General features: G+C 47.2%; 1 protein-coding gene across 6 annotated transcripts in view; it reads right to left on the minus strand.

Moving 5' to 3' along the window:
• BIRC6 (baculoviral IAP repeat containing 6) overlaps positions 1-23,806 on the minus strand; it is a 149,468-nt gene that overhangs the window by 101,134 nt on the left and 24,528 nt on the right. For 3 of the 6 annotated variants that reach the window (XM_078595979.1, XM_078595982.1, XM_078595976.1), the window contains exons 33-60: positions 23,602-23,720; positions 23,365-23,496; positions 21,931-22,155; positions 21,368-21,551; positions 19,729-19,902; positions 18,994-19,124; positions 18,703-18,871; positions 18,185-18,301; positions 16,576-16,727; positions 14,499-14,625; positions 13,853-13,963; positions 13,575-13,708; positions 12,974-13,101; positions 12,031-12,410; positions 11,176-11,397; positions 10,077-10,252; positions 9,830-9,926; positions 9,243-9,437; positions 8,162-8,362; positions 7,432-7,711; positions 6,111-6,367; positions 5,880-5,988; positions 5,550-5,747; positions 4,235-5,138; positions 3,812-3,955; positions 3,369-3,498; positions 2,466-2,597; positions 1,522-1,689 (exon numbers count right to left, since the gene is read on the minus strand). In XM_078595979.1, coding sequence (XP_078452105.1) covers positions 1,522-1,689; positions 2,466-2,597; positions 3,369-3,498; positions 3,812-3,955; positions 4,235-5,138; positions 5,550-5,747; positions 5,880-5,988; positions 6,111-6,367; positions 7,432-7,711; positions 8,162-8,362; positions 9,243-9,437; positions 9,830-9,926; positions 10,077-10,252; positions 11,176-11,397; positions 12,031-12,410; positions 12,974-13,101; positions 13,575-13,708; positions 13,853-13,963; positions 14,499-14,625; positions 16,576-16,727; positions 18,185-18,301; positions 18,703-18,871; positions 18,994-19,124; positions 19,729-19,902; positions 21,368-21,551; positions 21,931-22,155; positions 23,365-23,496; positions 23,602-23,720 — 5,496 coding nt within the window. The remainder of the gene's footprint in view (positions 1-1,521; positions 1,690-2,465; positions 2,598-3,368; positions 3,499-3,811; positions 3,956-4,234; positions 5,139-5,549; positions 5,748-5,879; positions 5,989-6,110; positions 6,368-7,431; positions 7,712-8,161; positions 8,363-9,242; positions 9,438-9,829; positions 9,927-10,076; positions 10,253-11,175; positions 11,398-12,030; positions 12,411-12,973; positions 13,102-13,574; positions 13,709-13,852; positions 13,964-14,498; positions 14,626-16,575; positions 16,728-18,184; positions 18,302-18,702; positions 18,872-18,993; positions 19,125-19,728; positions 19,903-21,367; positions 21,552-21,930; positions 22,156-23,364; positions 23,497-23,601; positions 23,721-23,806) is intronic. The other 3 variants (XM_078595981.1, XM_078595980.1, XM_078595978.1) reach the window with 3 other exon arrangements.

Below are 23,806 nucleotides of genomic sequence, written 5' to 3' on the forward strand. Positions count from 1 at the left end.
AAATTGCATTTAAAGGGAAGATAGTCTGAGACTCTTACGTGATGTTGTTTTATAACAACAGCACCGAGTACTTTTCTTAAAGCAATGACAAGCTACAGACTCTTGATCATTTTCCTTACTATTGTATCAACCCCCCCCTCCGAACCCTGCAAGCAATTATGAATATATATAAAAAAAAATCATTTTGAGATGTCTATCAGTACTTTGAAGTATTCCAACAAAGTTGGAAAGAAAAATGCAATTTGCAGAGCCAATTACTGCACCAGTTAAAGATCAAGACTGGAATGTGATAAAAGCTATATAAAATTCCATACACTCGACACATCCATAGAAAAGAACAAATTATATCTGGAAACACTGGCAGCTCGTCAAACGCACTGGTTGGGCCCCATGGTGATTGGGGAACCAAAAGGAGAATCATTGCAATATCGCCACTTTTTGTATTTTGGACGAGACAGCGAAACATCTGATTATGTAAATGATATGCAAGGTGCTCACATCCACCATTTTAAGCTTTTAACAGTCGTCCATCAGGGAGCATGGGAGACCGCATGGCTTAGAATTAATTACTTGTCCTTCAGCAGAAAATGACACCTCTCACAATTTTAAGATAACTTTATGGCCACATGAAAATGTCAGCAGACTTAAAAAAATAAATCTTCAAGGAAAGAATAATGTATCGCTGTTCTCCAGATGAACCTCTGTGGATATGTAAAGCTGGGATCCTATAAAAGCATTGGCACTCCAGCTTAAAAAAAGCATTACGTTACACAGTGCATCAATAAACCCGTCAACTATTAATTTCCATTATATAGTGTTTTACAAGAATTATCCTAAAAGACAGACAATTAAACTTCCACATGTTTTTTTTTAACTCCTCAGCTGCAGGGCACATTGAAGAATGCTAGTGTCATACCATAAGCGTTCAATTATTCTATGAGACGTTGCACATTGATATTTGGAATGTTACATATTTTACATTTTTCTTTGCCTGCGGAATATCCAGTTAATATTCAACGCAGAGCGTGTTTTTTTAGCGAGAGGTAAACTACGCAGTCGTATTTTCTGTGCATTGGGACAAGTAGGTGGCATTTGGCAGCCTCTAGACATCTTACCCAGCATGCACTTGGTCACCTGAAATAATCTACCAAGTTTTATTTCACAATGTACTAACTTTCAGATCGCTAATAAAAAATTTCAATATGTTCATACTTAAAAAGAGACATTGCTGGATTTGACGATTCGTTTTGTGGATTTTTTTTTACAGAACCAAAGAAATGAACAAAAATATAAACTAATAGTCATTACAACTTAAATAAGAACCTTGGTTAAATCCCAAAAACAACAATGAAGGTGCAGTGCACATAACGGTTAAATAAGCCAATCTCAAAACATTTCCGTTTGAGGAAACGGGTAGCGATTAAACCTCCCCTAACTTTCCTGTGTCCACAGCGAGATCTCTGACGGGCCAAGCTAACGGGACAGGGGAAGAAGGGCTGGCAGAGCAACTGGGGACCTCACCAGGCAGCAGACGGTGGTACAGTAACAGCACAGGGATGCTGATGGTCTTGCTGGCAGAGTCGGCAGATGCCCTCTCGGCCAGGGTAGGGTTTACCGCTGTTCGGCCGCGGCGCGTAGGGGGTCGCGGAGGCGTCGCCGACACAGAGCGCTTTGACTGCGACTTGAGGCCTTCAGGGTTGGGACCGAGGAGAATTGCAAGAGAGGGCATCAGAGATGGCATCAGCGCCAGAACCACCCCATCATGTACAGCAGCCTATAGCAGCCACGAACAGAGTTCAAAGACTTCCACCACCAAGCCAACCTTGACTACAATATATACGACCTCCTTTGCCAGTACCCAAATATAAGAATAGGTTTTCCCCATTTTTCTGGCAACAAAACTGAAACCTTTTTACAAGGAATCATGAGACAAGGCTCAAAAGAAAGCTGTCTCTGGTGTGGACCAATCAGTTTCAAGGACAATGCATATTTTAGAGTGTGTTTTTTGTTTGCATTCTGACCACAAGTGTTGTGGTTAATCCAGACATGAATCCTTGTAAAAAGGTTTCACTTTTTTGCCAGAAAAAAGGGGAAAAACCTATTCTTACCAAATATACCGTTGCCATTTTCAATATAGAGAACGTACATAAATCATTTGTACATAACTAGTCTTGCATAAAAAAAGTACTTAAGACCAATTGACAACATTTAATGTTAACAAATTGTGACTCAAGTATCTATAAAAAAATATAAATTGCCTGTCACTTAATAACGACCACTCACTTTGGCAATCATTATTTTTGGAGTTAAGCAAATTGCTTACATGAAGCTATTGATCCAGAAACATATTTTGTGATAAAAACAAGTTAATAACATGTAGCTAATTGTTCCATAAACAGCCACTGACACGTTTTGCCCTGTTTAAAATGTGATCACAGCCACACTGCGGTTATGTCATATATTACCGGAAGCCATGACAACTCCATAGGCATCCTGCAAGCCACTGTCAAACTTGCCCTTCTCCTTCCTCTCCTGGGGCTTCTTCTCCTTCTCCTCCTTCTGCCCGCCAAAGAGCTTCGCAGTTATGCTTGGTGTATCTGTCAAACAGGGTCGCAGCTGAGCAACTACACAGAGCACGCTTCGGTCACCCTTCAAAATTGCAAAGCACATCAACAGCGCATCTGTTAAATTAGCGACACCATCGTTTGCCATGGAACATGTACAGCCCTTTGTCAATCTGCTGCTGGAAGAGGGCCTCTCCACGCCGTGCGAGTTATTAGACCACACTCCACTGTGCTGATGTGCACACGGGATGAGATATTACTCGCCGCCAGTGTTAAACATGGTCAGGATTTTCAAGCGCAGTGCCGACTATTTTCCACAATAATTATTGAGTCTGGAAATTAAATAAAGTAACTGAAAGTCATACATTTGACTAGCGTATTATGAACTCTGCTATTAACATTACCGATATGTTTGTCATTTCAGTTACAAGTTGTCAACATTTTGACACTTGGGGATCTCTAGAACAGTGGGGAGGAACCCCTGTGGCTGTCAATTGTATACCCAAAGGTGCATCGATTCAAAAGTTTAAACGCGATTCTAACGCTTGATACGCGAATCCAATCAAGAGTGTATTCACATGTTTCATGTAATATTCACGTAACCTCTGCAGCCACTAGCGGTGCTACATTCAAAGTAAAAAATATACTTTATTAATTTTTATTCAACAGCAACTCTGATGCATAACAATTCATTTAATTGCCAGCGAAGGAGGCGTGGGGGGGGAGTGTAAAAGGTTACTGCGTGTTAAGGGTTTCATTGTGGAGCCCAAGGTCGTGGGGTTAGAATTAGAAAGTCTTGCTGACCAGATACACGGTCGAGCACGCTGGCCAGCGTGGTCGAGACGGGCAGTTGTAGGGTGCGGAACTTGTGGCCGGCTCCGTACATGGGGTGCTGAATCATGTGGCTGATGGCGTTCACTCGTCCCTTGTACAGCTGGCAGTGACAGCGCACGGATACACAGAAATAAAAAGATCCTCCCCGTGTAGCCTTTGTAAACATCTGCTCTGGGGAATCACAGGTGGCTGGGTGTGGTGCTGGCCATATTATTCTCTTGGCCACATAACAGCATTTACCCCCAACAGACACACAACCTTACATTTACTCCAAGAACTAAAAAGTATAAGAATTCTATAAAAAACACAAGAATGTGAAATAATAATAAAAATGTCAATGTATAAATGAAAATAGGATTGCTGGATTACAACAATGATAAAGAAAGCTGAATGTGCGGTTGCATGGGACGTACCGGGCATGGCGAGTGCAGGAACACCAACACCTTCTCGTCCTCCAGCATGAGTTGCAGGAAGAGGCGGCGCATGAAGCCCGAAATGCTGCCCGACACGGGCAAGTTGTTGCGCAGGGGCGTCACGTGGAACAGCTCGCAGAGCACCTGCACGGAGAGACAGCCACTCCCACATCAGTCCTCCTTACCCAATGCACACCTACAAGAGTGGATCCCTCCATTGCCTCAAAATTACATGGCACCGTTTAACAAAACCAAACTAGCTACTCCTTGTGGGTTGTCCAGGAATGGCAATTGCAAGTGTGAACCACAAAATTGTCGGTTTAAAAAAATATATGCGGCCTGATGCAAAGATTATGGAAGGAGTTAACAATTTAGGTGAGAGCAACGACGCCACCACAATGTGCCTTCATGTGCAGCACTTGCCTGGGCCATGAGTTTCTGGTTGGAAGGGTGCCCACAGATGCACTGTGTGAAGAATGCAACCGCCGCATTCTCAATGCTGCTCTTCTGCTGTGTGGTGAGGACCCCTGGCGAAGCGGAGGCCAGCGAGGTCAAGCACGGCCGCGGAGCACCACAACTGCTGGCGGCACCGTTAGCGCTGCAGCCCCCAGTGGACAGCGAGGCAGAGGACGATGACGGCGTGGACGAGGACGAGGTGGCAGAGGAGGACAAAGTGGATGGGGACGAGGTGGACACAGAGTAGCAGAGCAGGGACAACAGCGACGTCCACAATGGGCGGCCCTCAGGCCCTCCGAGCCAGTCCTTCATCGTGTGACTGCTGCCAACCTCGGTGAAGAACCGCAGCACCGGCGTGACGAGGTCTGCCGTCAATTCCATGTGGTGTGGGCCGTCTGCCTCGGCGTACGCACCGTTTCTGCTGGTGCAAGGCGCTTGGTCTGAGCTGGGGCTTGAGGCTGTAGCAGAAATGAGGGCCAAGCAACAGTCCACCAACCCCTGGGCTAGGTGCGCGGGAAACCGTGAGTCCAGCAGCTGCCGTGTGGCTTCAGGGGACTGGGCTACAGCCGCCAGTGTCGCCAGTCGCAATTCGTCCAGGGTGGACGCTAAGGGAACGCGATCGTCGGTGTTCAGCATGGCGCTGCCGCGCTTAGAGTCATCCGTGAGACCCTCACGCAGATCGGCCTTTTTGCTGTCGTCTGTGAGAGCCATGCTGCGCTGGGCCTGCAGGGAGGGGAGGGGCACACCGAGCCAGCCCAGCAGTCCTGGGAAGTAGCTCGGGTGGATGTGGCAGAATGTGCACAACAGCCAGTCCACCGCCTTCTTGAGAGCCACGCTGAAGGGAAGGGAGGTGGACCAGGTGTACAACGCCCTGCAAAGCAAGAGAACATTGTGTTCAATTCAAAGCAATAATAATTACATTAACAGTATGATATGTTGTCATTTACGATTGTGAAATATTACAGCTAGTCATCACAGCCACACACTAATCATAATTATGATATCGCTAGGAGACAAAGCTCTAATTTACTTTACATTGTCCCAGAGGTTGGGTTTGGAAGACCCGCACAAGAGATATTTGCTCACAAAATATGATTCAGTGATCCGTTCATTTAATGAAATGTTAAGATGCGTTGTATGAAGGTCATGCAAGAGCCTGTAACATCGATACAAAAGACACCATGCTGGGTCTCTTTAACCCATGGATGCATCCTAGGGTTAAAAAGTAAAGCAGTGTTTGCAGGGTGTCTGATATTGTGGGGGTGCAGCGTGTGGGACCTACTGGAAGAGCTCGCGCGTGAGCAAGCCGGGCAGGTCGTACTGCACGGGCAACTCGTAGCTGTGCCACAGGATGGCAGCAACACAGTGCACATGGGACGGTGATGGCACCAACAGGCCCTGCTCCGACGACAGCGCATCGGGCCGCCGAGACCCGCCCAGCCGCGCACACTCGGCTACCCACTGCAGCAGCGACCGCACCCTGGACAACGTGCACAAGCACCACATTAGCACCGGTCCATTGCAATCATTTAACTTTTACAGCTGCAATGTGATGTAAAAGTAGTGCAGAACAGTTGATGGGTCTTCTGGTAATATTGCGACCATCTGGTACCTGGCCCTCGTGCCGCTGTCCTGTGTGGTGCCCAGCTGATAGAGAATGTCCACGGTTGAGTCAGAGGACAGCCCATTGAGTCTACCCAGGAGCAAAGGGCTGTTCAAATCTGCAAGAAACACAGAAAATTGTATCTTTGACATCCAGCGCCCAATAGAAGAGAAATGACGCAGCTCGCTGCTCTGAAAAAGGGATTGGTCGTTCCAAGCGACTCACCGGAACTAGACTCACCGTTAGGGCGCGTCCCGCAAGCGGCGCCGTCCCTCAGCAAGATGTCGATGAGGCGCAGACCCATTGGCGCGGACTGCAGGCCGAGCCGTACCAGCACGGCCTCAATGCTGGGCGCGTGCATGCCGCAGTAGGGCGACACGAGCAGCGCGGCGCACGTCTGCAGCAGGTTGGCCGTCGGAGCGGCGGCGCTCGCCATCACGCCCTCCAGCTCACTCACGTGAGTCATGCAGTGGTGCAGCAACCGCAGCCAGCCAATGCTACTCATGTGGAGGAGCAGGGTGTAGTCAGCAGAATAGCGGGGTGACAAACAGGAGTAGGAACACGTTACTGGGAAGGAAAATTACTCGAACAAATCGTTTATTTGCATTGGTAACTTTGAATTTGTCACAGAAACACCTATTGACTAGGTGGGCATGCATCGGCATCAATGTGTAGAGGTGTAGTGGGTGACATCCCGTCGCGCGCGCCCTCGGAGAGAGTTGTGTCGCGGGCCGTGACGTCTGGCGGGCCGTGGTGGACGGTGACGTCATGCCCCGGGGGGGTATTTAAAGGGGGACCCTGGATGTAACCGGGGTTCGTCGGGGGTAGGAGTGGGGACTCGGGGAGTTGGTCCTCACACGAGGCTAGGGGAGGCTACTCCACCCGACCGGCCGAGGTTGGGGGTGGTCCCGGGCCGGGGCAGGGTGCAGAGCCGAGTTAGCCGGGGTGTAGGGATCCCAGTACCCTGTCTCCTTGGGGAGTTATTGGCTAGGGGGGGGTTTTGGTTCGGCCTAAGCCCATAACAACCTGGCGTAAGCCCTTAAGTAAACGTGGCGTGAGCCCCTAACAGCAACCTGCCTCGGAGTCGTGAATTGCGCTACAACAAATGTACAAGGTGTCATGTACATACTTGTATGTTAACAATTGTTATTAGCAGCATCAGTGTCCATTTAGAAGTCTTCTGTTTCTATTTCACTTCCTTTGCCCACATAAGAGTACACACTATTATACTGAGCGATGCACTGTGTATGTCCTCGCCAGGGATACAGACTGGACAATATCATGTTCTCGATAATAGATAAGCACAAGTGTAAAAAAAACCCATAATACACAAGTATAAAACAAATGGATGTTGGCTGTGAGATTATATGCATTGCCTTCATTATATGAAGGAAGATTAATATCTTCGGATTCCAAAAAGGCCAGTTTAAATCCTGTAAACAGTATACTAACCCAAGTACCAATTGTCAAATCATTATTTTGTTAACTCAACCGACTCCTTGTGAAATGCCACTATTTATGGTCGTCACCGAGATGTAACTCGTGGCCAAAGCCTCATCACCTGGTCTTGGACACCTGGTCCTCGGTGGGCAGAAACGGATTGTTGACTGTGGAGCAAGACATGCCCCCAAAGGCAGTCAGGCCCAGCAGCTTGATCTGCGAGAGGCCCAGAGTTCCAGAGTCGCGCGGGCGGTGCAGGCGCAGGCACACGGCTGTCGCCACCTCGGCCTTGACGAGCTGCAACTTGATGTACGTGAGTCCGGACGTGACGACTGGGCACGAGACGGGCAGCATGCTCACACCGTCCGCACTCAGCTCCACAGACACGGACGAGGGGCACGCTGCATGGGGCAGCGTAGAGAGGCACGCGTGAATTCATGAGCAAAGTCAATCAGCATGCATCTTAACCCATTCCGTTCACGTACGTGCACGTTATCAGTTTTTCTTCGATTCCGTTCTGATGACGTAAGAGAACGTCATCGTAACAGAATCGGAAGATGGCCAAGCGGGAGGGCATGTGGCACAGTTTGGTGCCAGCTATCCAAGAGTGCGGTCGTGTCGCAACAGTTCTCTGCGGTGCGAGTACAATGTCTTTAAAAACAACAGTGCTATGCCTTTCTAAATAAAATTTACGCTAACCGCTTGCGCATTCCAAGATTCAGCGGTGAACGGGACCCACCCTGCAACTTGCAGACATCTCCGAATGGGACAGGGTTCAGGCCGAGCTTACATCCGAGTTACGGAACCGTGCTGGAGGTGCACAGAAAGGCATGGCGAGGGGAGGGGCGTACTGGCGAGCGAGGCGAGGTGCGGTTGGATGTGGATTTCGCGAAGCAGCACGGCAGCCGGCAGGTGGATGGTGAGGTCGCTCCACGCCTCCTCGGGCAGGAACACGTAGGACCAGGCGGCGGAGCGCGCTCGGCGGTGGGGCGGCGTGGCCTGCAGCAACACCTCGGCAGGCTGCGCTGTTGGGCTGCTCGATGTGATCGTACCTTTTAAACAAACGAATAAACAAACGCTCAACATTACCTTCAGCACTTAGGTTTAAGCACCAACTTGAAAGCCAAGTGTAGCCTTCAGGGTTAGCCCATACGTTGAACATTTATTCCCTCAAACTGTCGCCGGTCACCATTGTAGGTATCAACAGAAGTTCAAGGTGCCCGCGGGCACTGGCGGAGCCAGTGGGGGGGGGTGGGCTGGCACGTGCCCCCCCAATGATCCGATCGAAATGAGGGATTTCGATCGGATCATTGGGGTTTATTAGTAATAAATCGGCATTTTGCGACCCCCACTGCCACTGTGTAGCATATTCTTATGTGCCAGGGACTCTATGAGATGATAGGACAATAGTCTGAGTCCATAATTGCCAATAAGTAACGGCAAAGCAGTTATAAGTGACTCACAGAATTGTGCGCAGTTGCGTATACAGTACACGACTTTCCTGAAGGCATTCACCTTCAGCGAGCACGATGCCGATCACACATGGTTCGAATTCGACCCTCGATCGATGGCGGTGTCATCGCCGCACACGTGTCGAATAAGAAGCAAGGGACAAGTCCTTACTTACTAACTCCCATCATTTTTCATTGCTGGAGGGGTTGCCCCCCTACCTGAAAATCCTGGCTCCGCCATTGCCCGCGGGAGTGACGTTTTTGTGAAAATGTCAAACCTTTAGGAGGCTGAGTAATACAGCCACTTGAATTCACATTGAAACGTAGTACTGCATTGCAAAGAACAAACCAATCTTCCACTTGTTATAATACCAAGTTCAAATCCTCTCTCTTCTATTGTTTGGAGCTCTCACCCTCCCTCTGCTGTGCCCATCACTGCTGTTAATCTACAACTTCGATGTGTCCAGGGTCGCCCGCTCACCATACGGAGCAAAGTTGTGCAGTCCTTCGGAGTTGTCGGCCTCGGAGGTGAGCACGCGTGCCTTGAGGCCACCATCGTGCGAGCGACCGGGGCCCAGGTCGAGGAAGCGCATGATGGTGGACACCATGCTCCGCGCTGTGTTGATTACGGCACGTGTGCTCGTCACCATGTTGTTGCAGATGAGCTGTACTCCACCTGCTCACACAGTCGCCAATATACAAGTGTTTCCACACTCAAACGAACATCAGGGCGGCGCTCATGATCGCAAACGGCCATGAGCTCACAGTGGAAATTCCATACAAAGGACAAGTACTAATATTACTGTTCCAGAATGTATTATGGGCCAAATTAACCCCAAAATTGGATTTTAACTAGAAACCTAACTTTGCTCTCAACAAAGCCCCACCTGAATGTAAATGTTTGTGCTCCCAACACAAGAAAATGTTCAAAGGCACTTCATCAATTAATGTTCGTTCCAAGGGAGCCCCGGTGCCATATACAGTGAATTAATGTATGCACAACAAATCATCAGCTCATCGCAACAACAGTTATCCATCACACTTTGCAAGTAATGAGACAAATCTTACCCATTAGATGAAAAGTTTTGAGGGCCTCTGCAGAATCCAGCACCCTCAAAATGAACCACAGGAGTGGCTCGGACATTTGACAAGTGGCAAGGGACCCCTGAAAAAAAACACGTTTTATTGCTTTCACACCTGCATTTGATGCAAATATCTCAATAAAAATTATTACAACGTTATGTCCAATATGAACATGGCTACGGCGCAACGTGCTGTTTAAAAGCCGCCGAGGACGGGCTGGCGTTGGACTAACCTGGCGACCCATGTAGCCGCAGGCCATGTAGGTGAGGATGGGCTGGAGCATGAGCTGGGGAGATGTGGCACGCTGGCTCAGGGTGCTCAGGATGGAGAAGAGCCCGTCGCCCACGGAGATGGCATCCATGCCACTGTGCAGGCTCTCATGCTTGCTCAGGTGGAGTCCACTCGCGCCTGAATGACCCGCGGTGGGCGGAGGGAGGCACGGACAGAGCGAGCTGAATCTCAACAATAATTGCATCGTGTGTGAAGATGAACACCAAGTGGGAATTAGTGTGGGGGTCTCCGCTGTTCTTGCAGTTTACTTTCTTGCACAATATCCTCCAATAGCAGGCCCGACGTTAGGGAATTTCCTTCCTATATACGTACGTATGTTGAATTGATTGAGCACCATCCGTAGCAAACCGTGCTTTCTAGCTCTAGTAAGTCAATTGGTAACACAAGCTGTAAAAGTGAATATAAATTTGTCGTCTTTTTGCAAGGCATTTTGCTCAGATTGACTGTCCAATTAATATCTTTAACAATTGAGATTTCTTTGTAAATTAGTCTTATTTACAATCACTCAAACAGGATATTAATATACTCAATGGTAAATTAGCAAGCAGTGTATGGTAAAAGCTGAAAACCTGGAGTGAAAAACATGCAAAACAAATGCTGATTGAACTCATCATACCCGTAGTTGTTTAAAAGTGTTGCTTCACTGAGCAGTAAAAAAGCCTAATATTCGCTATGGTAATCAATCACTAATTATACTTATAATATTACCATTACAATATGAATGTTCTGTTATTCATAATATAGTAAAAAAATATATTTGTATGAAAAAAAACATTTGCATAATTTCAGGTAATAATGTATTAAATTCCGTATTTCGTCCATTCTTTTAGCGCAAGGATATTCAAGGAGGCGCTATGTTTCACAATGTGACACTCATGGTTGAGTCGCCATGCTCAAACAAGCATGGAACTAAGTGCTCATAACCAATGGGTAACCTCTGGACCAGCGGTAGAGATTCCACATTGCATTAAATTCTCAACGTTGCAAACGCTCGCAGACAAACCATGGCGAGAAGTGGCGGGGGGAGTGCAGGGCCTCACCCATAATCATGGCCATGGTGTTGCTGTTGCACTGGCTGAGGGCTGACAGAATCTGGCTCATGATCTGCTGGTTGGCGAGTACCAGGTCGGCCACGCAGGCCTGAGCGGGCCTCTCGGGCGTGAGGCCACCCTCGGCGTCCCTGCCCCCGCCCGATGATGCCTTCTCCTCGTCGGACACGCTGCCCGTAGAGCTCGAGCCAGTGGCAGTCGCACCGGTGGCCTCTGCGGCGAGAGCGAGCAGTGAGCGAGTCCAACAACAACACACGCACACACGCAGACCACACGTCACAACACCAGTTGTGATTCACGTTCTATGCAAGCACAGCCCCTCTGTCAATCCACTGCTGGATGAGGGTCCTCCCCACACCGTACGGTTATTTGACAATACTTCTCCACGCTGATCAGTGTGGGTTAGTGAAGGCTGGGTGCACGGACCTGACAGTAGAGAAACCTACAAGGACAGATTTTGCTGCACTGTCATTTGTTAGCTACTACGTAGCAGAGCCCCATACCTGAGCCACCTTTGACAACCGAATGGCATTGGTGGTGACCGATCCAAGCACTATCCAGGCTTAGCACTGCTAAGCTAACGAGATCCGATGAGATTGAGCACACTCAGGGTGATTTGGTCAAAGGCTATGAATAATAAAATGCCAATAAGATGCAAATACACTATTTTTTATTGTCACCGAGAGTAAAAGAAGATCAATATTATAGCTAAATGGCCTTCAAGGAAGTAATCTACATCAATGGTGATTCACACAGCAGCAGGTTAATGCACCCCGATAAGCACGGTTGGCTCCGTACGGTGTGAATTAAGTTCAACATACATACATACAATGCAGCATCCCATACCTGGCTGAACACGGGTGGTGTGAGTACGGTCGCCGGACAGGGGCAGGCGCACCAGGAGGCTGAGCAGCTTGAGGAGGTTGAACATGAGACGGTCGCGTGTCACCTCGGCGCCGGAACACATGGGCGCCTGGGTCTCGCCGGGCCGCGTGCTGTTGGAAAAGAGGCCCCCGAAGCAGGAGCGTGCCCCCACGGCCCCCTCCGAGCTGCTGCGCGACACCAGGCGGTCCGAGCAGGTGATGTACGTGTGCACGAGGGCAGCCACCGACTCCACGGTGCCCAAAGCGGCCTCCACGACCACGCTCTCGTAAGCCTGCTCCAGTGTGAACTCCAGCAGCTTCACCTGTGCATCCAGCGGACCCTCCCCCGTGTAGAATGGTCCTCTGTATGCAGACACACGGGCGCACATTGCTCGAGTCTTTTGCTTTATTATCCGCCCTTGACTCAATGCAACACACAAACATGGTTATACTAAATAAAAGTTTAAGGTTTCCCTGATGGACCGAGGAATCTGGCATCTTAGCCCTATGCCAGTAGTAGCTGCTTATTCCAATGCAGGGGTTGGTATTTCCATAGGGCCACTTTTGGTTGTCTGCAAAGTGTTCCCATCTTTATTGATCCTTGATGGATGGACTTATTCAACCTCTGACCAGATTTTGATCTCGAAACACTTAAGATTGTGGGTCAAGTGCACTTATCAAATTGCCAAGCAGCCAGACATAAATAATTGACCAATTATTCATCACAGAAAGATTCGCTGGGTGTCCACTCATAAGCATCCAGCATTTTTATATGAAGCCAATTCCTTAATGAGTATTCCCTTTTATCAGTCCACTACAGAGGCTCACTTTGAATAATCGACTAAGCCATGTTAACAATAAATGGATGCCTCACTTGAAAGCATGGCAGATCAAAAGTCCCACAGCACAGGTGCAGCTTTCCTTACCGTTCTGCAGAGAGGGTCTGCACGAGCCTGAGCAGGAACTCGTTGAAGAGGCTGGGGTATGTGGGGGACAGGTGGACCTGTAGGCGGCTCAGGAACTCCTGCAGAGCTTGAATCACTGTTGGCCCCACCTGATCAACAGTCAGACCATCACAAAGGCATGGAATCGCAACAACAATTGAACATGGAATCGCAACAATTGGACACTTCAGGCAATAGCTTTCTTATAGCGGGCGATTTTCTCAACACTAAAAATAAATACCACTGATTATAATTTCAAGCTCACAAAGACCACTGAAGTCCCATCACTTATAATAATTAAGTAATTTTCTTATCCAAGAAAGCCTCACATAGAGTCTTATAACTCTTTTCCAGGTAGAACCACAGTACCCAAGCGGACAACACTCCAACTGTTGAGACAAATGGGTTCACAACCCAAATTTCTGTACTGTCATCACCTGGCCTTTTTGTAAAAATCTGAGTGTAGGAGTTTCACAAACCATCACGATCCAGCAAACCTCGCCCTCAAAGTGCTAGATCACACGGGCGTCCCCACCAGGACTGCCCTTATTAACAAATGGGGCTCCATCTGCAGAGGCTGCACCTGGGTGCTGTAATGGTTGGTGCTGTGCAGATTCCGCCCCGAGAGGAACCGACCCAACGCCACCACCAGGTTGGTGTCCAGGACCATCGCTTGTGCAATGCTGTCCGTGGTAGCAGAGGACACGCCTGCCGAAGCTGGGAAATGTGAAAAAACAGCAGCGAAGGAATCTAATTAAAACTTTGCCATATGGCAATATTGAACACGGTTGGTAACATCTGCAGAAGCGCATTCCGGTGACTGCAACAGCATGGAGGCTCCCACTGCAGGGGCGAGCTTACGTGTGGCCTGAATGTTAGTCATGAGAGCCAAGCTCTGCAGGGCCAGACACCAGGTGCGAAGGCTGGCATCCGGATACCACGCCAATGCTGCCAGCAGCGTGGAAATTGACACTGCCAACACAAACACAACACCCAGCACCCGCTTTGCGTCATTTACTGTTCCAATAAACTCAAGAACACAATGCACTGTGCTTAATTACCCTACTCTTCAATGTCACTAATAATTCAAGTCTCTTGCAACACTTAAACTTTCCAAGCATTTCAAACCATATTTATTATCATCGCATTAGAACACACAGATCAGGGTTCATTCAAGTGGCAGGGCCACAAGAACAGCAGCGAGGTTGCACAGTGACCTTGGAGCACAATCTTCATCATGCCCTCATGCAACATTAATGCACAGCCATTTTATTTTTAGAAGCAAAGTTACAACGGTATTTAATCAAATGACAGAAAAACTACACGAGCCACTAAATAAATTGACATTGCAAATGAGAAATTAATAACAATTACAACAGCGCAATCAATTTAGCGGCTAAAGCCTCCGGTGATTGATGATAACGACCAACGTGAGCTGGACTGCTGCCGCGCGACTCCTAATAGCATGAATTGAGATGAATAGGATGGGCGTGATGAGTGGACGAACCCTGTGAGAGAGGAATCGCCGGGGCCTTGTTGGCACAGAAGGTGTACAACTCGGAGGTGTTGTCATCCAGGCTGGATGGAGACGAGCTCTGGCTCAGGGTCAGCCAGAGGTGGAGCAGTGAGTCCAGCTGTGAGAACCAAGGGGCACGCATTTGCTTTATGTTAATAACTAGCTGTACTACCCGGCTTGGCCCGACACTTGGATTCTTCTCTTGGATTAATACACGGCCTACGCGAAGGGTTGGGGGGGGGGATGCGTGACGTCAGCAGGCACACTGCGTGACGCTGACGCATGCGGGTGACACCACAGATGTGACATCACCGCTCACTTGCCGTGCAAAATATGCATTATTGCGCCCCTCCCCCCCCCCCCCCCCCCGTAAAAAATACAAAAATCTATTTTCATTATTTTTGCATGGTGTACAGTCTGGGAAAGTACCCACATGGCAAATTTCAAGTTTGTTGCATGTCGGGAAGTACGCTAAACATTTTGAACAGACACACATTCACAAATTTCCCTTTTATAAAAAAGATTACATCTTGACTTAAAGCTTTCGTTACTGCAGGAATTCATATTCTTTGGGTCTTTCGGTAAAGCCACGTAGATAGAAAAAAAAATAAGAACAATATCATGACGTTTCGATCGCAACACAAGCAATCATCATCAGGTGAAAAAAAGAGGGAGAAAGCTGCTGAGGCAGGCTGTTTATAAAGGTTTAGAGATGGGCGGGCAGTTAATGTTAATGTAGGAGAGGTCTCCGTAACCTGCAGTAGGTCTACACCAATCAAAGAGCTGTTAATACAGGTTTAGAAATGCTTGTAAAAGTAAGCTCGGAGAGAGCTAGGAAAGAGCCATCGCCACATGGAGGTGGAAAAGGATGGCAAGCCGCCATTTACTAATGCAGCTAACGGTGGCCGTGTTAGTGAATGTGACTCAGAACGAAGCTGTGGGGGTGGCCATTGTATTGTGAGAGATTAGCATTCTAGATTTGAAGTTTTCGTGACTGCAAGGATCCATATTCTTTGGTTCTTTCGGTAAAGAACCAAAGAATAGAGATGAGCATATAAATGTAAGAAATGTGCTTGTAAATGTAAGCTCGGACAGAGCTTGGAAAGAGCCATCGCCACATAATTACGACAATGACAAAGACTAACGATATAGCTCCCCTTTAAAAAATGGGCATCTATTCAGAGGATGACTTGCACAACAACCAAAATTTGATACCCACTTATGAAATAGAAAAAGAGCTCCCGCAGCACGGTCATATGAGCATGTCATAAACTGCACACAAACGTTCTGAATGTTAACATCTCATGATGCTGGTGCCAAAATCTCTTCACGCATGCCTGTCCACAACGCAAATAATATAAGACCCAACAGTAAATAACGACAGCTCCAGTCATGTAGTTGTGAACCTCAAGGGATGATTTAGATGTATTGCTTTGAATCCTGTATTGTCGCATAGGCAACAAGAGGGTCGTTAGTTTAGGTTTATCGTTATCGATAGCCGCATGCAAAAACGATTTCTTTAAATCAATTGTAGGTTTTCTGCAATGTAAAGTTAGACAATAAAATGAAAGTGTAGCCCTGTGTATGTGTGTCCTTGTGTCAGAAGTGACCAAACGGTGACTATTGGCTCTATGGCTGGTGCCTTATGATGGTTGCCGTTGACAAATCACATTCCAAAGTGCTGTATGGTTTAAACCAGGGGTGGGGAAAGTCCGGCCCGCGGGCCGTATAAGGCCCGCAAAATCATTTGGTCTAGCTCTGCCAAGGCAACCGCACGACTCGAAATTCAATAAATCTAGGCGCTTTTTTCATAGCAACATAAATGTAATTTTGTATGGCCCGCGAATGATGTTATAAATATCTAAATGGCCCTTGGCAGAAAAAAGGTTCCCCACCCATTTTAAACGGTCGCACGTACCAGTCAGTTCAATCATTCGGACAATTTATCTGGATTCGATGATAGTTTCCATTAATTTTGGGATCGACATTGCATTCCAAAAAGTTTTTTTTTTAATCACAATCAATGAACAACCCTTCGACCAAAGGCCACAATAAACGTCCTCCCCACCTGAACCTGGTGCAGTTGTAGCGAAGAGAAGAGTCGATTGAAGCAGGCGCTGAGCATCGGCGTTGAGGCAGCGGGGGTGGAGACTGCCTGGGCCTGGTTGTTGGATCCCCAGAGCAGCGTCTCCAGCACCATGCCCTGCCGCACCATAGCAGCTGCGTGCAGAAAGATACCAACAATATGCAGGCAGTGCCATCGGCAACGACGACGGCACCACACTGGCAGAGCCACTGCACATGCTCGCATGGTTTGTTCATTGGTGTTCATATTTTCAGTGACCGTGATGGACATTAGGCTTGTGATGATTCGCCATTCCCACAAGCAATGCACCGAATCGACACCATTTTGGGGTCACGATTCAATTCAGGAATAAATGCCTTATAAAGGTTTGAAATGAGCGTAGCCCAAATGTCAGCAGCCAATGCCAATGCAAGTGGTGGGCCGCGACCGCGGCGGTGGTGGGCTTTCCACCAATCAAAGGGCTGCAGGCAAAAATTTTCGTGAAGCAGCAGCCTCGAGGATGGTACACGAGATAGCTGTATTAGTGAGAAATTGAATCTGTTAATGTAAAAAATCAGAGCCGAAAATAACAACTAACATCGGAAGGTGGTAAAGGCTGGGAACATCACAGCCAATTATGACTTCAACTGGTTAATAACGTCCTTCCAATAATTGCTCAGTTTGTTCCCATCTTCTTGGTTGAAATCGTGTTTGTGTCTATATATATATGGATGGCTTCATGAATGAATCTTTGTTGATAGCCAGTGGGTTTGCAAAGTACCTTCGTCTTGGAGAAATCAATTTCCTGTGAGCCCACTGCATTAAAACAATTATCAGCCACGGCCGAGGTATTGGTCCTACCGTGTTTCAGATCTGCCATATGTTCACAAACACGGTCCGAGAAATGTCGGACCGTGTTCGTTATTTTGTTATTTTCTTTGAACCTATCTACGTGACTTTACCGAAAGACCCAAGGAATATGAATTCCTGCAGTCACGAAAGCTTTAAGTCAAGATGTCACGTAAAATTTGCAAAAGTGGTAAAATGTCCACTCACAAATGCCCTTCTATGCAGGTATCGTAAATGTAATATTTACTTTTAAATCGATGCATTGTTATATGTCTAGTTGGGATGCACAGTCTTGGGGAGTACTGTCATGTATCCATCCATGTGTCATCAGAAGCAAGAATTACCACTTGCAAACAGGTCACAGCACAATATGAAAAATCTAGGATTGAAGCTTTCGTGACTGCAGGAATTAATATACTCATTGGTTCTGTATTTGCCTCCGTGCAGTTTGCTGTTCTCTGTGTGCTTTGTGTGCGATGTCCCTCTGTGTGTTCCCTCGCTGTGTGGTTTACGCCATTTGCATCTGAGGAGGAGCGCTTGTGATGCGTTCGAAACGTCGGATTAATTTTAATTTAATTTTATTTCTACATACGTGACTTTACCGAAAGAACCAATGAGTATAATATGATAAATATTTTATATCAATGCCCCATCACCTAACATTCCTGTCTGCACGCACACTGCTCTATTATGGACTCACCAATGCCTCTGTGGCACTATTAGCTGGCTGGAATATGGTGATAATTGCGCAATCTGTGCTCACCGGAGGGCGTGGCGGTTGTGAGGGCCTGCAGCACCGAGTCCGCCTCGAGGGTCGCCATCATCTTGAGCATCAGCTCTGCCTGCAGGTCCAGTCCGACCTCCAGTCGCGCGTCCACCGCTGGAGCAAATAAACCACATGGATTAAAATCACAGCACGGCCGCCAGAAACTCATCATCGCATGCCAAGAGCACCTCACCACTTCTCCGCGTCCTTCCCCTAACCTTTCGTAACCCCCAAGTATCCTCCATCGCAATCACCTATTTCTCAGCCCTTGCATCTAAATCATAATTTTATTATACCATTTTTTTCACTATGTTAAACACCTTATAGTGTTTGTACTATGTATGTTGAACTTATTTTGCATCTTTAGTCAACCGTGCTGATAATCTTAAGCAAAGACGCTCTATAAATATAAAACAAGATACTTGTGATATATTCACTTTTGTTGATGGTTTTGCTGCCAACGTCCTCAAAATGATTTTATTTTAATAAAAGGTCACCTTGGACACATCACTCACCTTGCGAGACCAAGATGGAAAAAGTCTGAGTGCTGGCCTTGTCCACATTGTTATTATTGGTATTGTTGGCCGTCTTGGTGACAGGCACAGTGACTCCGCTGTGCGTCGGGTAAGCATAGGTCGTGTAGTCCGAGTAGACCCAGTGATCGTACCATGAGCCTCCTGGGGGCTGCAACACACAACGATGATGCCGACAACAACAACTCAAGTCAGCATCGCTGCATTGTTCCTGGTGCTCGGCCGCAACGTGGCAGGTGATTTCTGATGAGTGCATGGCTTAATAAACGCCACCTTGAAAACTTTGGCAGCCAGAGGGTCGTCATCGTAGTAGACATCAAACGGGAAAACAGGGATTTCAGCGAAATCCTGAAGCATCTCCATGTCTTTGTCCTTCTCCATGGAAGCTGCCGTTACGGTAACTGCTGCACAAAAATAGCATCTCATCATAATGAAATACAACAAACGAAAAGTACATAAACCTCACCTTATATGTAGAAATGGAAATGCAGGGCCAGATTAACATTTTGACAAAATTACCCAAATATGTGGAGTTAATGGGCCAGTGCAGAAATTGGCACCATCGAAGGGAGCACATCTTTTGTAGCACATATTTATTTATACAATTCATTAGAGTTAATTGATAACCCACTCATAATGTTTATCACAAATGTCACTGTTATTGGCTTAAGAAATTTAGGACCACGACACGTATGCCACATCAGGTGGTACTGAAAAGTAATAGATCTGGTCTGGGCTCATGGACTAATTGGCGATTTGCCTCACCAATGGTGGTAGAGAAAAGAGACACTGGCATGCATTTTCCAACAGCTCTAATTTTTTTTAAATATTATTTCCTAACGTGTAAAATCGGGTCTACATGGTTGTAATGCCACACTCAGTATCTGTTGACGACACCCAACAACATCAACATGAAAGGAAACCACTGCAGGAGGAGGAAAACATAATAGGAAAAGCGAGAAAAGAGCTGAAAGCAGAGCAGCCATTGAAAGCAGCAGGACAGATTACCCAAGATGTCAGGCGTCACTGGCTCACTCTCGCTGGGCTCTCCGATGGAATTGGAGGTGGACGGCTGGGGGCTGTCATCAGACATGTCGGGCATGGCACCGGCCGCTTCGTCTCCAAGCGTCACGCCATCGTCAGTGACCCCGTCTCCTACCGAGCCAGATGACTGCAGCTCCCCTAATACACAGAGACGCATCTCAGCATGACCACCACACCTTGAATGATCCGCCAAGCAAAAACGAACATTTCTGAAGTTGTTTTTAAATTGTTGAAAATAACCATACCTATGGTTCCATCTTGGTTAAATTTGTTTATTTACAGACTTGTGTTGTCTGCAATGTGTTGTCTGTATATGCTTTCATTACAAGACAGTCATGTAAACATTATTTGATCATCAGTATATCGCTGTCTAAATAAATAAAAACGAAGTAAAGTATATGTAAATACACAACTTGCTGAATTACAAGGGTCTCCACTTTTTTATACATCGGATTAACTTCAGCCAAATAATTTCCTCACTCTCTCATGATTGACATTAATGATCATAAGACATCACATATCACTTAGGTTTCAATTGTTGATGATAGATTTTTGGAGGATCCAGGGAAACCTTGGCAGTGTTTTGTTGCAGAGGATAATTAAAGAATATTTTATCGCTCAGAATTCTGACAAATGAGATTTTAAGTTATGAAATTAGCCGTAAAGTACACACTTGTATTATTCATAATCGGAATAATTTTTCCATCAATTATGGTTAACAATGCAAATTAGCTAAACACAAATTTAATTTCAGTACCTAATTGCATCATGTCCATAAAGACACTTCATTTTTGCACAAAAACTGGATTTGCAATGAAAACTGGATTTAAGGAAAAATGTGTTACTTTAATTAAATCTGCAGAAAATTCAACAAATGCCTGCAAATTTTAAACATCAACGTCCAATTTAAATCTCCGTCAACAATCCTTTACTCCCAGCCACTCTGCCCATAATTCCATGTCCCGAATGTTGACGGGGCTACACTCTCAAACACAGCCCTGGAGAAGCAACAGGACAAACTAGAAGTAAAAAAATATTGTTTCATCCCTTTCCCAAAAATGTATCCAAATTAAATCTTGACTTAACGCTTTCGTGACTGCAAGCATTCATATTATTGGGTCTTTCGGTAAAGTCACGTAGATAGGTTCAAAGAAAATAAAAAAAATAACAAAAAAACTACGACGTTTCGATCGCAACACAAGCGTTCGTCATCAAGAAGAAAAAAAAGAGGGGGACAGATGACGAACGCTTGTGTTGCGATCGAAACATCGTAATTTTTTGTTATTTTCTTTGAACCTATCTACTTGACTTTACCGAAAGACCCAAGAATATGTATCCAAATTGTGCTGTTGGTGTCATGAGGTTAGATAATCTATTCAGATTTCAGAGATCAGTGCAACAATTCATGTTAAAGAAAAGTCTGCAGAAGCGGACACCATTGAGCCAACTTCTGAGTTTTCTTCAAGTTCCGTTGACCTCGGGACGACACATTAGGAGGGGGGGGGGGGAGCCCTTTCTCAGCCGCTCAGCCAAACCTAGAGATTTCTCTTCTCTCCACTCTCCCCTTCCCCGAACTGCCTTCAGGGTGGTGGCCTCTGCTTACCTGCTAGGATGTCCTGTAGCATGCAGGTGAGCGCATGCTGCGCCCAAGCTCCGCCCCACGCGATGGTGCCCTTGTTGAAGTCCGTCCCGACCATGAGGAGCAGCAGGCGCTCCAGCTGCCTCTCCGTCACGATCTCGCTCAGGTGGATGCTGGGACGCGTGCAGTTGGACAGCCGTGCCAGCACCTGTGAAGGCAGAGTAAGACACGTGGCTTACTTTATGTTTCGTGTGAATGAGTGCCAACGAAGCAGCAAGTGGCAGATGCCGAGGTCAAACTGGGCTTTTCTGAAAAGAGTTTTGAGTGTTGAGAAAAACCTAAGTGAGGCTTTCCTGGGTCTAAAATATATATACAGTTGCATCCGTTAAATTAACATAGTGGGCAATATTGCAATTTAATAACACAATCAGCAAAGATGCGTGGTATGCATGCGACACCGTTTCATGCATTCCTTGACGAGACCATAACATTGCAACAAAAGACTTGCAAATTGATACACTTATGTAGTCATCTTCAAAATGCCACCAATCGTGGCTTAGTGAGACACCTGGTGGTCACTCCGCTACCTTGCACACGAAGAGGAAGAGGTCGGCGTGGCACGTGAAGTCCATGGCTAGCAGGAACGAGAGCAGCTTCTGCACCACGGGGATGCACTGCTGGTGGGGCAGGGTGAACGGCAACGGCTCCACCTCGGGCCCATCCCAGCCGGTGCCTGCCGCTTGCTCGCCGGCCTCGCCACCCGGACGGGCCCAGCCCGACACACGGCGCAGGCGAAGGAGGTCCTTGAAATGCTGCGTGAATACGGCCGACACGACCACGGTTTACAATCCTCCTCCAGCATGGCTGCTGCCTTTACTTAATACTGAATCGACCACCTGGCGGTAATAATTGGCAGTTAAATCCGATTACGTAATTTCTACATATATATGGTAGGCACCTTAGTGAGCGGCTAAGTGTTACGCAGAAGGTAGTTCTTCTATGGTACCCGATTTCACCAACCAACATTTACAAGCAGAGTGAAGTACAGTCAAGAGAACATCCCCCATGACCCACATGGCATGGAGTGGTCCTTATTCAGCAGTGGATTTACAAAAGGGCTGTACATGTGTAGAGGAGTAGTGTGTGTAACCAATGAGGGGTGAGTGGAAGGAGGTGCGAGCGGGTTGAGAGTCAAGCGGGGCCAAGGACGATGTAACGTCACGGGTTACGTCAAGGGGCTTTCGGAAACGACTTTCAGAAAAGTGGGCAGGGCCGAGCTGGGGGGAGGAGCCGCCCAAAGGGTTCTTCAGGGGGACCCCGTGATGGATGCTTGGTTGTCGTCGGGGGCCAGGGTAAGGCTTGGCTGGAGTAGGGTCTCTCCTCATCGCGGAGCGGTGTTGGCCGATCCCCCGCTCCGGGCAAACAAGTGAGTTAGCCAAAGGGATAGCCAGGGTCGGGTCCATAGTTATTCAGTGTCTGGGGTGAAGGTCTGAGAGAGAGTGCACCTCCACTGGTGTGAGTGTAGGATGCCGAGTGTGAGAGTGTTTTAATAAACGGCAACAGCCCTTATAGTATTCCTCGTCTCCGCGTGGTTGTACTGTACAACACATGTACAAGGCAGGGGGATCAGTGTTTCCACAAAGTGGAGGTATTATGGATCGAGTTGACATCTGACTTGAATATGGAATTGCAACATTCCAGTGGCACGTTGAGTTCTATGCACAGCACCACCTGGCCTTTAGTAACCTAATTACATTTAAATTCAATTTTACAGAGGATGAAATAATAATAAAGGTGTTAAGATGTTCAAACACCAAATAGACAACTATTGCAAGGCATCATCTTGTCCGCACCTCCGATTAGCAGTTGGCTACATACAGTGCGAAAGAAGTTCAACATCCATCCAAAAAGGGTCCCATAAATCCATTTTACAGAATGACTCAAGCACACCATGTTAGACCAAGTCTTGTTCCAAAAAAATGCAGCGAGCACCCATTCCAAACAAAGGTGTTAGATCGTACCTTGGAGGTGGCCTGCTTGAGCTTGGCCTGCTCCATCAATAGTTTGTAGGAACCCCCCTTGTTGATCTGCGTTTTCTCCTTCTCAATCTGCTCCACCAGGGCTTTCTGCTTGGCCTTCAGGACACTCAGTTGCTGTCGAGTTACGCACAACACCAGAATACAAAACCCCCATCAAGATGATGCACACTGGTAATTTTCGTTTAAATGTAAAATGTGCTCAAGTGCTGCATACAATACCTGCTTGTGGTGCATGAGTTGCTTGCGGATTTTGTTCAGGTAGAGCCTGCTGTGGCCCTTGCTGGACCGGCTTAAGCTCTGAGGCTGGAAACTGTTGTTGACAAAGCTCCACTGGTTTCCTGATCAACAACAACCATGACAGAGCGATCACTCGGCGTATGAACATCGCAGGTTATCTCCGCTCGCAGCCCGATTGTTAGCAGCG

Source organism: Lampetra planeri, chromosome 7, assembly GCF_965212315.1.
Source record: "Lampetra planeri chromosome 7, kcLamPlan1.2.h2, whole genome shotgun sequence".
Classification (NCBI taxonomy): Eukaryota; Metazoa; Chordata; class Hyperoartia; order Petromyzontiformes; family Petromyzontidae; genus Lampetra; species Lampetra planeri.